Source organism: Gadus chalcogrammus, chromosome 8, assembly GCF_026213295.1.
Source record: "Gadus chalcogrammus isolate NIFS_2021 chromosome 8, NIFS_Gcha_1.0, whole genome shotgun sequence".
NCBI lineage: Eukaryota > Metazoa > Chordata > Actinopteri > Gadiformes > Gadidae > Gadus > Gadus chalcogrammus.
In genome coordinates this window covers 18642325-18658582 of record NC_079419.1, presented here as the reverse complement: position 1 = coordinate 18658582, position 16258 = coordinate 18642325, and the positions used below count along the sequence as shown (strand labels likewise).

The 16258-nt window shown below is 47.6% G+C and overlaps 1 protein-coding gene across 1 annotated transcript; it reads right to left on the bottom strand.

The window, feature by feature from the left end:
* Positions 1-5982: 5982 nt before the first annotated feature.
* Positions 5983-15868, bottom strand: LOC130387911 (TOG array regulator of axonemal microtubules protein 1-like). The gene is made up of 14 exons (XM_056597205.1): positions 15856-15868; positions 14198-14320; positions 12359-12508; positions 9853-10257; positions 9405-9522; positions 9050-9155; positions 8442-8677; positions 7933-8091; positions 7710-7836; positions 7553-7623; positions 6993-7176; positions 6646-6865; positions 6465-6551; positions 5983-6226 (listed from the first exon to the last, which is right to left on the bottom strand). The coding sequence occupies exons 1-14, from the start codon at positions 15866-15868 to the stop codon at positions 6000-6002; spliced, it is 2226 nt and encodes a 741-aa protein (XP_056453180.1). The 3' UTR covers positions 5983-5999.
* Between the last annotated feature and the right edge of the window lie 390 nt (positions 15869-16258).

Below are 16258 nucleotides of genomic sequence, written 5' to 3'. Positions count from 1 at the left end.
ACATGCCATGGCCAAATCCGTTTCATGTCTACTCTGTCTCAGTGTCTCTGGCAGAACGGGGTGAAATTGGTTTTATATTCGACATTCGTCTATTTTCCGGGGTTGTATCTGTAATAGCGTCAAGTGCTTAGGGACCGTCAAAAAAGTGCAACGTCATTTTTTTAATTCTTAATAACTCACTTGAAATTATTCCTATCAACATCAAACCACTTCTGATGTGTTTAGGTACTCGTTTTGTAGTCCCCACTACCCCTTGTTTTAAAGAAAAACTTTTAATTGTTTTTAAAAAAATGCAAAAGTTTTCAGTGCATGTATTGCATCCATATTTAAGGCTTTATTTTTAATAGCTCACTTGTTCTTATAGATAAACACCAAACCACTTCTGATGTGTTCATAAACTCATTGTGGAGTTCCTACCACCCTGTGTTTAATAGAAAAACATTTAAAAAAAAAATTAAAGTAATACGTATACATTGTGTATAGTTAGGCTAATTCATATTCAAGGCTTTTATTTTGCAATAGCTTAATTGTTTTTATAGATATCAACACCAAACCACTTCTGATGAGTTCATGAACAAACATGTGCCCTTTTTTGAATTTGAGCCCCTGCCCCTCAAAGGGTCTCTGCACGGCCCTGATGGATAGTAAAACTCTGACTGACTTTCACTCATTTTGACGTGGGCAGTACACGCATAGCATGACTACGCATTGGCCAATCTGAATGCTCGTAGTCACTTAATAGTTCGTCAAGTAAAATTGATTTATAAATCACAAAAACAACTCATGTGAATTGATCATCTTCAGTCTTACTTTGTACTTGAGGCCTTTTTCGGGCATCTGTTGGAGTGGGAGCACTCGAAGGTCTCTTCAAAAATCGCCTGATATCCATGGCTAATTAATGACAGGTAGGCAGGCATGATAATCCACAACGCGCAGGGCCATGTGTTTACATACTTCCTGTTTACATATTTTCCTGGATCCTGATTGGTGTCGCTGCCGCAGCCGCAAGGCACTGATTGGAGGGTCACAGACCATAATAGCATAGGCCTACAGCGCAGATGAAAATGATTCAGATTACAGCGTTTATTTGTTCAACAATATGAAACCTTGTCTTAGGTGTTTTAAAATGATGCTGAATTTATTTCCGATTATTCCAACGGCAGAATACAAGGCACAGGGAACTTTGAGGTGCGTAAACGCTATTTAGAGGTGCGTAAACGCTATTTCCTAAATTCCAGAGGTGCGTAAACGGCGTTTACGTGCGTTTACCCTCCACTACAGCCCTGCGCGTACCCCTAGGGGTCCGCGTACCCCCGGTTGTAAATCACTGTGCTATAACTCCCACAAATTGTGCACACGCAGTGTCGTTGGAATATGTGGGGTTGACGTTCAGTCCGTTCTTCTTCATTAGTATGATCTGTGATTTGAATTTTGTGAACGGGAGTTCCTCTTTAGCGATGTTGTAGGCGGTGTTAAATTTGATGATCATTTCGTCATTCTCCGCCGAGCGATTGCCCTCATCAATCCTATTAAATGAGGTGGGGAGGGGCTGGGAGCTTCGTGTGATGCAGCGGTTCCTGCACGTCTTGTGCTTTTGGCTTTCATTGTGTAATTTTAATGACTGCACTCTGAACTGTGTAGATCAATTTACAAAATGTGTCCTGCCTGCAACGGACGGGCTACATGTCCTGCAGTACACACACACACACACACACACCATGGCTTGTCCCTCATATCGTAACCACGGGAACTGCACCAGCCATTGTTCTTGAAAACTACTTTTTTTTTTCTCCCCACTGCCCCCCGCCTTTTTCGCCAACTTGTCACTGTCGTCTTCAGAAGAATCTGAGATTCTTGTCGCTATCTCTGCTAACCCTTCTCCGTCACCACCAACAACAGCCTCATTTGTTTCCACTGGCACATTTTTCTTCTTAAAATAATCGACTATCGTCCGCTTCATATTGTATCTGCTTTGTTTACTTTTTTGAGCGTACTGTGTGCGCAGCAAGACTGTGCACGTGTGGGACTCTCTAAATCGACGCCACTTCGACCTGGGCGGGACTTTACGTCCTACGTCACTCGCTATGGGTTTGCATGTGTGGGCGTAGCCGTTTGTCTCAGGGATCTGTGCACGAAGTCCCTTGCACTACAGGATTACGAGCGTCAGTGTCGTACGCGATGGAGGGTGGGTGACATTCCTACAGTCTGTGATGATAGGCTATATTTCTACAAATGACTTACTATTTCTAGCGATTAACATGACGAAACAACACGAACTAAGCTAACATTAGACTATAGCTATACCAGATAACGCCATACCAGCTAACCCTAACTATTTATATTAAACTCTGAACCATTTTGCAACAGACAACTGTGTGTTGGTGCGTCTTATTGCTTCCCACGTCTGCGTCTGCATCTTTCCCACTCCTGGCTAATAGTTTCAGCTTTTGTACTGTATATCAGAAATGATCACCCTGTACCACACTGCTGACTTGTTGATGTTTTGTGAGCACTCACGCATTTCTCTAGGTATCTTAAGTTTCCTACTGGAGTCATCAAAACTTTGGACTTTGTTATTGTAAGAAATATTGTGTTGCAAAAACACTTTGTCTTATTACCGTTACCCTAACCTTAACCCCAGTAACATTTCTTCATCATAAACTACAAGTTACGCAAAATGGCATACAAACATCCAGTCCAATATGAGAGAAAAAAGCTGGCTTCATTAAGGAATCGAACCCCTTATCCCTGCGTTAATGAGTTGTTCTCTGACCACTAACCCATCAGGTCTTAGTACAAGTACTGCGATTCAAGAGTTAACCACTTGACAATCTTTATACTTCGGTTGCCTAGATATTGTAAAGACAGTGATGTGTGTACATTGTGCGACTATCCGTCACTCGCGATGTGTGTGCAGTCCAAAATGATAGAAAAAACCTTGCATCACAAGGGAATCGAACCCCCAATCATCAGTTGGTCGTTGGTAACTGTAAACAAAAGAGATCGCATTTTGTTTAACTGCTAACTAACAAACGGGTTTATGCGTTCACTGAACAAAGATTATGGAAATAAAAGACCACTTTTCCATCAGAAAAATCATCAGAACCGTTATTACCAACCCAGACACTAAAAGCCAAAACCTTTCTCACATGCACACCCAAAACATGCACACTCAAAACTGGGAAGAACAGAAACTATAGTCTCTCTTTAAAGAGCTTCACGCTAGTCGCACTCACGTGGCAGTCGGGTAGCAAACAGTACCTAACGTGACGATCTGACAAAGTGAGCAGAAAGGGCAGCGTTTAAATACTCCACCAATCAATGCAAAATGAGGGACAGGTGGACAGAGAAAATGGAGGGCACAAACAAAAGGCAGGAAGTCGCCCAAATAAGGACATGGGTGTCACCCGGGACACATGACCAACACATGGCTCCAAACATAAACAAAGTCCAGAATTATCACACTCCAACAGGTAGGGGGAGACAAAAACATCAGTCCATGCGAGAATCCTGACACATAGACTGTAAAAGGTGCAGACAGACAGGCAGGCAGAGACAGCTGGGAGCGAGAGAGAGTGGTGGACTCGCAGGAATGAGCCAGAAAGTACGATTTTATTATCAACCACAACCGCGGGAGAGATTTGTGGTAGCACCTCCTGCAAGTAGCACCGGAGCGACCTCATTCAATTTTAACTCGTACCTTAAGAAATTAGGTAGGTCGCACTCTGGAGCCCTGTGGACAACCCAATTGCCAGCATCATTGGCGACGCAGCTCTGTCCGGCAGGACGGTGACACCGACGCTCAAGCTGGGCTGCCTAACATTCAAATTGAAGGTACAAGAAACAAACTGTGTTTGCAAACATTTTATTGAAATTTTGACATTTAGAAGAAAAAAACCTCAATTCAGCAGGCTTATTTCGCGCTCAACGGTGCCCCTCGTGCGCGCATGGGCCCGGTTATACGCCGGTTATACTTCCTGCTGGGTCCTCGGGTTGGTTAAGGGGGTCATTAGCCATGGCTTCAGCGGGTAACCTTGATCACCTAATGATGATACCTTTTTAAACAACTGTACACAACCCAGCAATATTATTTTAAACATGTTGTAGCCTAATACTCACCAATGAGCCAGCCATCTTCCACAGCGCTTTCTTGGAGACTCACACCAACAGAGCTGTTCTGCATGATGAATGAGTCGTGTGTTCCTCCAGGCCACCGCGCAACAACGTTTAACAAGGATAGATTTGCATCACAAACGATTTGCACGTTGACAAAATGAAACCCCTTTCTGTTAACATAGTTAAATTCGTTAGTTGACGGTGCTTTTGTGGCTATGTGGGTGCAATCTATGGCTCCAATTATGTTTGGGAATCCGGCGATGGCGTGAAAGCCCCGTTTGATTTCGGCTTGTTGGGGATCTCTGTAAGGGAACTGGATGTAGTTTGGGGCCAGGGAAATAATTGCGTCCAACACCGCCGGCATGGTCCCACTCATCGATGGCTGAGAAGTGCCGGATATGTCTCCAACCTCACGCTGAAATGTGCCGGTAGCTAAAAATCCCAGGGTGGAAAGGAGTTGGATATGCACAGGGATTGCGTTTGTGAGTCTCGTGTCTCGAGCCAACATTGGCCCTAAATCACGACACAAATCCAGCAGTACATTCTTTGGGAAGTGGTACCTGCTAAGAAGCCACTCTGTGCTCTCTCCAAGCAGATCAGTACAATCTTTGAAGACGTGCTCCCTGCGGAGCGCATGGTTGCCAAGTCTTCCAATAACGCAAGATAAGCCATTGCACTAGATTTCAAACATTTCTCACAGCTGTCTTTTATAAGGTTTGACACCAATTAGGTAATTTGTCCGTTTAAAATTAGACAAAGGAGTAATTTAATGTTTTCTAATTAAAGTAAACATGGGACATATGTGGATGTCGATTGCTTAATGCAGACGTTGACACTCTTAAATGCTTTGCTTTGCACTTGTAACATCGCTATTCTACCACTAGATTCTGTTCGTACATTTTGGTAAATTCCATACTTTGCGTGGCAATGATCTTACGCCCTCTTTACGCACAAATCTGTGTGTAAGTACGGTTGATAAATGAGGCCCCAGGCTTTGATTACAGGCATTGAGAGTAGGGATGTCCCGATCCGATATTTGGATCGGATCGGCCGCCGATATTAGCAAAAAAATGTATATCAATATCGGATCGGCCTGCACGGGAAAATCCCGATCCAGTTTGTTTTCAAAACTCCGGTCCGTGTTTTCGAGCGCACCAATGTAGGTAATCCATTCCAGATTTGTTCAGCTTTTCCCCCCAAATCCGGTCCGAGTTGTTCAGCACACCTAGCGCACACTGTGTGTGTGTGGTAATTTGACTATTTTCTACTCAGGTTTTGTGTGTGTTGCTTTTATATATAATGTTATATTGTTTACACTCTTGTTGTTCAAGAACAGAGCACTGATGCCAATTCAGTGTAAGTTGGCTAGTTGTTCTTAAGAGTAAAACCCTTTTCAACATGAGTAGTACAACAAAATAAGTAAATATCTTTAATCTTTAATACATGCTTGGATCGGCCGGTATCGGTATCGGCCGTTGCTAAAAGCTACAATATCGGTATCGGATCAGAAGTGCAAGAAGCTGGATCGGGACATCCCTATTTGAGAGGCTACCTGTTCGGATCGGCTTAGCTCAGGAGGTAGAACAGTTGTATCGTAATAGGTTGCTAGTTCGATCCCCAGCTCCTCCTAGCTGTTGTGAGTGTTGACGTGTCCCGGAGCAAGACACTCAACCCTAACTGCTCCCGACAAGCTGGCGGTCACCTTGCATGGTTGACTCTGCCATCGGTGTGTCAATGTGTGTATTATCCGATGTAAGTCGCTTTGGATAAAATGCCCTAATTGTAATGGAAAATTGTACCTGTTAAAGTGAAACACAATCTACCTGTAAAAGTGCAAAGAGAGCAGTGAGTCTTCTCGTTCCCGTCCTTAGGTCATTTTTTATTCAGGACATGGTTCTCAGCAGCTGGTTGAGGTCCCTGCCGACGCTCGGGGGCTGGGAGGCGGCACTCTGCCGCAGGCCGGGCCCCATCTGATGGTGGAGTGCTCGGCACAGGCTGGTGGTCGCCCGGTGCACGCTGCCGCTGGACGGGCCCAGCAGGCCCCACAGCAGGGGCAGCGCCTTCTGCTCCACCAGCTGGGGCCGGCGGGGGTACAGCTCCGTCACCAGCTCTGGGGGGGGGGGGAGGAGGAGACGGAGGGAAAGGGGGAGGGGAGGAGACAGAGGAAGAGGAGGAGGAGGAAACCAAGGAAGAGACAAAATAATGGGAGACAGGAGGAGACAGAGGAGAGGAGGCGGCAGAGCAGAGCGGATCAGATGCCTCTTGATTGGCCACACAATGGTATACGTATGTTTGGTGCTGATCATTGCAAAAAACAAAACAAAGAAACATTTTAGCCATTAACAAACCTGCAACCTTCTCGATCAGGTCCACCTTTGCTTGGCCGCTAAGAACCCGTGCCTTGAAGCAGAACGGCTCCAGGAGGAGGCTGTTGTCTGGAGAGGGGCAAGGGTAGAACACATGAGTAACAAGGACAACGCCGTGGTCAGACCGGACCGTGTTCTGGACAGCTCCCCACAGGGCCCTCACCGAGGTTCAGGACCAGCTCGCAGAGGGCCCCTGTGGCGGCCGAGTACACAGCGCGGTTCTTGGAGTTGAGGTGGTTGTCCACGATGGCGGGCACCAGGTGGTTGAGCACCCCGGACAGGTTGTCCTTCAGCAGGCGCACCATCCCCTGCAGGGCCTCCAGGGCGTACAGGTTCACCTTACGGTTGGACTCCAGCAGGCGGTCTCTGAAGAGGTCAAACACCTGGGGGAGCGGGGAGAAACAGGGAACAGGTGAACAAAAAGGAGACAGGAGGGAGTCCCACCAGGAGAGGGGATAAGGGCGAGTGTGAGGTAGTGGGTGTTACGAGCGGTGGGGGGGGTTTACGGACCGGGAACAGGCTGCGGATGACCATGCTGGGGTTGTGCTGGCAGTCGGCCACCAGCTGGTCGAGGCCTTTGATGCGCTCCCTGAAGTCCTTGGACTCCAGCAGAGCGGTGAGCTGCCTGATGTACTCAAACTTGTCTTCCATGATGGGCCCCTGAGGTTTGGAGCTGTACTTGCTGTTGGGCTCCCTGGAGGGTACCACAAAATATAATGTCATGAAACTGCATACATACTTACTACATATATATATATATGATCTTGTAAATAAGATAAAAGATATTCTTAAAGTTTGCTTCAAGTTGAGAAAACAAACAAATGCATAATTAATATAGGAGAGACATTGCAAACAGAAGCCATCATGTGTGTTCTGGAACACGACCCCGAGAGAGGAGCTGACCTCATAGCATATATAAGGCTTTTACTTTCACCAACATATTTCCAAGGTAGCTGTCATGTGTCTGGGAGGAGTCTCACCTGGGGGTGGTGGTGGTGGTGTTGGTCGGGGTGGCGGTGGTGGTGGTGGGGCTGGGGGCTATGGTCTGTTTGGGGAGCTTCCTTTGGAGCGTCGAGGCCCTAGCGGTGCCACTGCCGGGAAGCGAGGCTGGGGTCTGGGGCGTCTCACCCAGACCCTGACCCTGACACAACAAACACAACAACAACAGCGTTCACCAGACCCGTCACCAAGCGGTAGGGTGGGGCGAGAGGGCGGGGCCTTCCGTACCTTTGCCTTGAGTCCACTGACCGCCTTGCGGGCGGCGGAAAGGTCCTTGGTGGGGATGTTCTTCTCCAGCAGGCTATCAAAGTCCCAGTGGGAGGACAGGAATAGCAACATCCGGCGGCCAAAGGACCTGAAGGGGGAGGAGTGAGACCGGCACGTCACCGAGCCGTTGGACACACGCCAAAGCCTTCAGCCAACACAGGAAGCCACCGGGGGCTCTACGTGCCTGGGTTCCGGGGAGGAGTCCAGGGCCAGCTTGACCACGGCCGGGAGGATTCTGTCCGTCACGTCCTTCCCTCCGGACAGCAGGCGGGCCACGCCCACCCTCTCCAGCAGGTCGGCCAGGTGCTGGGCGGCGCACTTCCTCACCGCCGCGCTCAGGTGGCTGCAGACGCACACAGGCTCAACATGAAGGACGCACACAAAGAGACACAAACCACAGAAGTACACAACGGATGGAGATAAGGAAACATCGGCTAGACCTCTGGAGTATCCTACCTACCAGTCCAAAGCAGATTAAGGATGTTAGAAACGTTTCCTTTTACACTCAAGTCCTGTTTAAATGTCCATTTTTTCTGTTGTGCGTTTGCATCTGCCGCTGATTCTTTGTACTTTATATAAATCACAGATTGGATCTTGCAATACCGTTACTGTGGTAGATATACTAGAAAACATAACAAGGTGCAATACAGTGTGTTTGTGTCTGCGTTGTGCGTGTGCCTGCAGCCCCCTGACCTCAAACCCCCGTCCAGGAAGGCGTTGATGCAGCGTGCCGGCGTGCAGTGCCGCACCATGTGGCCCAGCGCCGCGTCCACTTCCTCCCGGATGAAGGCGTTGCTCTCGGCCGCCTTGTGCAGCAGCGCCCTGGCCGTGGTGTCCACCTCCTTGTCCATGGCCCGCTGCAGGTGGCAGTACAGGACGCCCAGCGTGCACACGGCTACGCGGGACACGCCCGAACGCAGGTTCTTCACCTGAGAACCAGACACACACATGGTAGACACCACTCTCACTCTGGAAAGGTTCATTGAGTGTCTTGGAAAGCGCTATATGAATGAAGGCGTTACATTATAGTACGTTTCACACTCCTCGCTTCATTCAAGGCTGTGTTTTGCTAACATTGTTCATGTCGAATCAACCACTCGTTCTATGGTGTAGAATTGATGGGGATGGTTTTACACATAGCAAGGTATATAGACTAAGCTGTAGACAGGATTGAGTTAGTTTTACACTTGCAGACCTCCCGCCCACTCACACGCCCATCCACAGTGACAGACGCTGGTCTCCATGTTACGTGGTAGAGAGAGAGAGAGCACCAGGGAGCAGGCCCAGAGAGGGGGAGCTACCTCTTGCACGAGGGCGAGGCAGACGTCGCGGAGCCTGGGGAGCAGCGTGTCCACGTGGTTCTGGGCCAGACTGCGCAGCACCGTGAGCCCTTCCATCTTCTCCTGCCTGCGTTCAGAACCACAGCAGTTCAGTCAGATGAAACACAAGTTCAGATTGCTTCGTCTAATTCTGTGTGTGCGTGTGTGTGTGTGGGCAAATTCTGTGTGTGTGTGTGTGTGTGTGTGTGTGTGTGTGTGTGTGTGTGTGTGTGTGTGTGTGTGTGTGTGTGTGTGTGTGTGTGTGTGTGTGTGTGTGTGTGTGTGTGTGGGAAAGTCTGTGTGTGTGTGTGTGTGTGTGTGTGTGTGTGTGTCTCACCAGTTCTCTGAGCTGATGAGAGTGAGGCTCTGTGTCATGGCCAGCTCAGGTTTGGGGAAGGGGTGGGGCCCGGGTGGGTCTCGCTGGGGGCCGCTGAGGGAGCCCTGGGCCGGCTCATCTGCACACACACACGTTTGAAAAATAAACGCCGGTCTCAATTAGACGCCGGCGCCTTGCCAGGGTCGCGTGACAACATCACAGACGTATTTTAGAGCATTACCAACTTTCGCCAATAGATGGCATCAGTTCACCAAAAGGAAAATCCAAAGGAATTAAAGGCCTGTTCCATATGGACGCCTGTCCCAAACACAAGCCGCTTGAGTTCAGGGATTGAAACAAATAAAAGCCTGGGCTAATAATTAAAGTTTTATGGTATGCAGGCTCAATCCTATAAAAAAAGAAGAGTTACTTTGGATTGATTTATTTGTGTAAGAGATGCCATTCTTACCACTGCTATCCAACAGCTTCTCCTCCAGCTCGGGCTCAGCGGTCAGCCTCTGGTCGGGGAAACAGCGGCCCCCGTTCATCTGCCTCTTCCCAGAGGGCCCGGCCTCTTCCCCTGCCTGGTGGGGGGACGGGCCCCGGAGCTTCTCCCGGGGGATCCTGCCGTTCCTCAGACGCTCCTGTACAGGGGTAAACGGGCTCAACGCGTACTTACCTCTGCCCGCCACGCCTTCAGGAACGTCAGAGGCCGGCGGGCTGCCTGGGGCCTGGGACCTCTGGCCGTTGGCGAACTGGGATCGCTCCGTCCCAGAGAGGTCCGCCTCGGCGCCTCCGAGCGCCCGGCGGCGGGCGGAGGCAGCGGCGTTCCGGGGGGAGGGGGCGGAGCTCAACGGGGCGTCCCGCAGATCCACTGTGAAGGACACTGTTTAAAAGTACATGTTAAGCATACTTTAAAGCAACAAATATACTTGGAATAACTTTTGTATGCTTCAATTATATTTGTACTACAATAAAGTGTACTACTTGTTCACCTGGGGGTCTATGTGGGGGCTTGGCCTCAGTAGGGCGGAGGACGATCCTGTCGTTGGCGCCAGCGGCTGGGGCAGCCAACCGGGGCAGCCTAGCCCCACGAGGGTGGTCAGGGTCAGCCACTTCTAATGAGGGGAAATTAAGTACACTTTAATAAAACATAGTACAAGTACACAATGACCACGTATTTGCAATTTTTCTAACTGTACGTCCACACCAGAAGCGAATTGAGCTACCAAATCGCCGGAAGTCATTCACTTTCTATGGGCAAGAGCGACCAAAGCGACCAATGCTACCAGCGGCCAAAGTGCAGCGACCAGAGCGTCCAAAGAAAGTTGAAAACTTTTTAACTTTATGCAAATTACTATGATGCGCTTCAGCGGCAAAACACTGACAGCCAATCGGAATGTAGACGCTCTTCGCTTGCGTGGATCCCAGGGAACACCGGCAGGCACTTTGGTTCCTACCTACCTTTATTCACTCACTGAACAAAATGTCGGCTGAAGTATTAATCGCAGCTGTAACTGGGCACCCGGTGTTGTACTACCCAACCCTTTTTCAGTTCAGAGATCGAAACGCCATAGTGGTTTGGATACCAAGTGATGATAAGCGGGAGTATTTATACATCTAGAACGTTCGTATTTAAGCGGGAATCATTTTCATTTGCTCTCCATGCCACCAATCTAACCAACCAATCGCGTGTAGCATGCTTTAAACAAAACCCAAAAAAGTTTTTGAAATCGTCACATAAACAAACTAAATAAATGACAAGGGATATATCTATTTTCTTTTATCCCTCTATTCCCCACTATTCACGGAGCCTGAGGTGAATAATTGTTAATTAAATAGTCTAGATAGATAGATAGCCTAGTCAAGTCTTTATTAATACCAAACGACACAAATCGTCGGGAATCCATTTAGGTGGTTCGGCCCACACAGGACAGTAGCCTACAAGACCACACAGAACAAGTCTGACTGGACATACACACAATACATCACATTAAAACTAGACACGCGTTGATAGATAGATAGACAGATAGGCCTAGATAGATAGATATGTTCCATTATTTGCCTTGCGGAGCCAACCAGTCCTGTGCACGTATGCAAATTAGCCATGTGCGCCAATGTCTATTTGTTTTGAGTGTGACGAATGAGTGCAGATCATGATTTGCAGATGCAGATCAGTGAAACATATTTTAACTAGCCTACTACAGCACGCAGGGTTTTTTGTTCTCGGTTGTAATTAGCCTACATTTTAGGAGTTTTTTTATATTGGGGGGAATCACTGTCCTACTTGTTGTCGAAGCACTTTATCCAACAAGCAAAACCGTCTCGGCAATATGGCCAAAGTGTATGGGAGAGTTCACTCTTTGATATGGCTGTCTGTACTAAAAGCATACGGCTCCTTTAAATGCGTCTGCATAATTGAATTGTACGTCATGAGCGACTTGAGCGACCAAAGCTAAAGTACTTTGCTATTTAGTATACTTTTTCTAAGTACACATATGTACAATTTACAATACACTTACAATAAATACACTTTTTATAAGTACAATGCAATACCACTTTAAGTATTTCAGAATTAGTGTACTTTTTTTTCAGTACATTAAAGTGGAACTTAATGACATTTATTGCGAAGTACACTTTTGAAAAGCACATACGTTAAACATACTTTAATTTAAGCACAAAAAGTAAAAGTATACTTGTCATAACTTTTGTATGCTTCAATTATATTTGCAATAGACTAAAGTATACGACTTCTTCACCTGGGGGGGTTTGGCCAGGGGAAGTCTCCTGGCTCGAGGCGGCACCCAGAGCCCGTGCACAGAGGGACACGGTGTCGGAGTGGGCCGCCTGGATCCAGGCTTCCTGGCCGTCAGCCTCCTCAGCCACAGCCAACCGGGGCAGCCTAGACCCACGAGGGTAGCGGGGGTTAAGGCCCGGGGGCTTGGCCTCAGTAGGGGGGCGGAGGACGATCCTGCCTGGGGCCTGGGACCTCTGGCCGTTGGCGGACTGGGAGCGCTCCGTCCCAGAGAGGTCCGCCTCGGCGCCACCGTGCGCCCGGCGGCGGGCGGAGGCAGCGGCGTTCCGGGACGAGGAGGCGGAGCTCAACGGGGCGTCCCGCAGATCCACTGTGAAGGACACTGTTTAAAAGTACACGTTAAGCATACTTTAAAGCAACAAATATACTTGGAATAACTTTTGTATACTTCAATTATATTTGTACTACAATAGAGTGTACTATTGGTTCACCTGGGGGTCTATGTGGGGGCTTGGCCTCAGTAGGGCGGAGGACGATCCTGTCGTTGGCGCCAGCGGCTGGGGCAGCCAACCGGGGCAGCCTAGCCCCACGATGGTGGTCAGGGTCAGCCACTTCTAATGAGGGGAAATTAAGTACACTTTAATAAAACATTTTAATAGTGTAGCACACAGGACTTGAAAATAAGTGTACTTTACACAAGTACACAATGACCACGTATTTGCAATTTTTCTAAGGCACTGTAATACAATTTGAGATTAACCTTTTGCAAGTATACTGAAGTACTTTGCTATTCAGTATACTTTTTCTAAGTCCACATACGTACAATTTACAATACACTTACAACAAAGTACACTTTTTATAAGTACAATGCAATACCACTTTAAGTATTTAAGAATTAGTGTACTTTTTTTTCAGTACATTAAAGTGGAACTTAATGACATTTATTGCGAAGTACACTTTTGAAAAGTACATACGTTAAACATACTTTAATTTAAGCACAAAAAGTAAAAGTATACTTGTAATAACTTTTGTATACTTTAATTATATTTGCAATACACTAAAGTATACAACTTCTTCACCTGGGGGGGTTCGGCCCGGGGAAGTCTCCTGGCTCGAGGCGGCACCCAGAGCCCGTGCACAGAGGGACACGGTGTCGGAGTGGGCCGCCTGGATCCAGGCTTCCTGGCCCTCAGCCTCCTCAGCACCAGCCAACCGGGGCAGCCTAGACCCACGAGGGTATCGGGGGTTAAGGCCCGGGGGCTTGGCCTCAGTAGGGGGGCGGAGGACGATCCTCTCGTTGCTGCCACCAGCTGGGGCAGCCAACCGGGGCAGCCTAGACCCACGAGGGTAGCGGGGGTTAAGGCCCGGGGGCTGGGCCTCAGTAGGGCGGAGGACAACCCTCTCGTTGGCGCCAGCGGCTGGGGCAGCCAACCGGGGCAGCCTAGACCCGCGAGGGTAGCGGGGGTTAAGGCCCGGGGGCTTGGCCTCAGTAGGGGGGCGGAGGACGGTCCTCTCGTTGGCGCCAGCGGCTGGGGCAGCCAACCAGGGGAGCCTAGACCCACGATGGTGGTCAGGGTCAGCCACTTCTAATGAGGGGAAATGAAGTACACTTTAATAAAACATTTTAATAGTGTAGTACACAGGACTTCAAAATAAGTGTACTTACATAAGTACACTAAATGACCACCAATTTGCAATTTTTCTAAGGCACTCTAATACAACTTGAGATTAACTTTCTGCAAGTATACTAAAATACACTTCTACTTTGCTATTTAGTATACTTTTTCTAAGTACACATACGTACAACTTACAATACACTTACAATAAAGTACACGTTTTATAAGTACAATGCAATACCACTTTAAGTATTTCAGAATTAGTATTCCTTTTTTCAGTACATTAAAGTGGAACTTAATGACATTTATTATGAAGTACACTTTTGAAAAGTACATACGTTAAACATACTTTTAATTAAGCACAAAAAGTAAAAGTATACTTGTAATAACTTTTGTATACTTCAATTATATTTGCAATACACCTAAGTATACAACTTCTTCACCTGGGGGGGTTCGGCCCGGGGAAGTCTCCTGGCTCGAGGCGGCACCCCGAGCCCGTGCACAGAGGGACACGGTGTCGGAGTGGGCCACCTGGATCCAGGCTTCCTGGCCGTCAGCCTCCTCAGCTACAGCCAACCGGGGCAGCCTAGCCCCACGAGGGTAGCGGGGGTTAAGGCCCGGGGGCTTGGCCTCAGTAGGGGGGCGGAGGACGACCCTCTCGTTGCTGCCACCAGCTGGGGCAGCCAACCAGGGCAGCCTAGCCCCACGAGGGTAGCGGGGGTTAAGGACCGGGGGCTTGGCCTCAGTAGGGGGGGCGGGGACGAGCCTGGTCTCCTCGGTGTATGACTCCCTGTCCTCCATCATGATGGAAGCAGGGGTCAGTTGAGCCCACAAAGAAAACAATGTCTTCCTGTCCATCGTCGCTGTTCGATAATCTCTCTATGAGTCTCTGTAATGAAACATATTCAATTTATTATTTAATTAATGGAGTCTTTACCACATACATAGATTGGACCACTGCTTGGGTCTGAAGCATACGCATGCAATTTTGAATTCTGGTACAAGAAATTAAGTGTGTGAGTGACGACGTATTGAGAAAAATTTGTGAAAAGAGAATAAAACGGCATGAGTTGTACGCTCCTAGCACGGTGTCTCATTAAGTTTACATTTACAACAACATTACTTGCATTGGAAGTCGATAAAGACACTGAATAATTCGGTAAAAATCACGGTTCAACGCTGAAAAGTTGAACCAACCACGATTGTGTACAGCGCATACCGAACCGTGTACTAACATAATTTATACATAAACGTCAGTAGCCACTAGCAAGAGAGTGAGCTAATGCAGTCGTTAAAACACCTCCAGCAGCAGCATTGCTTCAGATATGACCCTCATTAAGTGCGATGGCGTGAATACATGCAGCAAGAACGTTCCACAAATGTACCGATCTGTAGGCCTATATTCATGCGGTATTACGGTTATGGCTTTCGACTTTACGGTTATGGTGACAGAAGGTTACGACGATAAATCGATCGGTGTTTTCCCCGTGAAAAACCATTTACAATAACATACATAATTGTTAGCGTTATCGATCAGTTAGATGACTTTCTAAAATGACATTGAACTTTTCGAAGAGGGGGCAAGGGCCCTTTGGTGTTTGGAGATGGAGAGTGAGGTGAGAGAGGCCGTGGCGGGCCCGAGGTCCACGAAGCCCCGAGCACGGTTAACCTTATTTCAATCGAGCAATATGTGGTAGGCTAGATTTATCTTTTACACTTCGATAAATATATAATTGATATGTAATAATGTGCCAGGGACGGATTTATAATAGCATTGACATAAAATGGGACTACTTATTACTTAGAGCCATAGTTCATGACTTACCTCTACTTGGCGTCGAAGGGCGAATGAAAACTTTAGAACTTGAGCAGGTACTTGATTGACACGAGGCATTATGACGAGTCCAGCTTCCCGAACCTATCATTGAGCGCATTGTGACCTCACAGTAATTTGTGTGTGTTTTAATAGAAAACCAGCCTACAGGATACCCCAGATCTTTGAAACAAAAATATCACAAAACACTTGCATTATTGCGTATGCATGCTACTGATACTGAAAATTGCACCAGGTGTGATGTGACCGTGTGAGGATTAAACCAACCTGAGTTGGACATCAGGGAATCACACATATGAATGCATGCGTTCATATGCATGTGCATAATAACATTGCAAATTATAATATTCAACTTTTCCACATTCAATCATCATAAAATATCTGATTGCCTAAACTACTACGCTACTACGCATTACAATGTTATGGTTTGGCAGCAGGTGGCAGCATTGGGCCTGAAAACAAACATTTCAAACCCGCAAGAAAGACACCCTCATATCAATTTGGGGGCCCGATTTGAAATCTATAGTGCCACTCACAGGCCAAAGCTGGGTTTACTTTAGTGCTCAAAAGTTTGAAACATGGCCGGTTAGCTTTTTCCTTTCGGCTCTGTATTCATTTTTCATGCTGAGAACAACACAATATTCAGTTATGCAATTTATTATTTTTTTCG

Coding starts and splice junctions, on each gene's coding strand:
- LOC130387911 (XM_056597205.1), bottom strand. Junction 8,092..8,441: donor TTCCTGGACGGGGGTTTGAG/GTCAGGGGGCTG, acceptor GTGCGTCTGCAG/CCACCTGAGCGCGGCGGTGA. Junction 6,227..6,464: donor CCTGATCGAGAAGGTTGCAG/GTTTGTTAATGG, acceptor CCCCCCCCCCAG/AGCTGGTGACGGAGCTGTAC.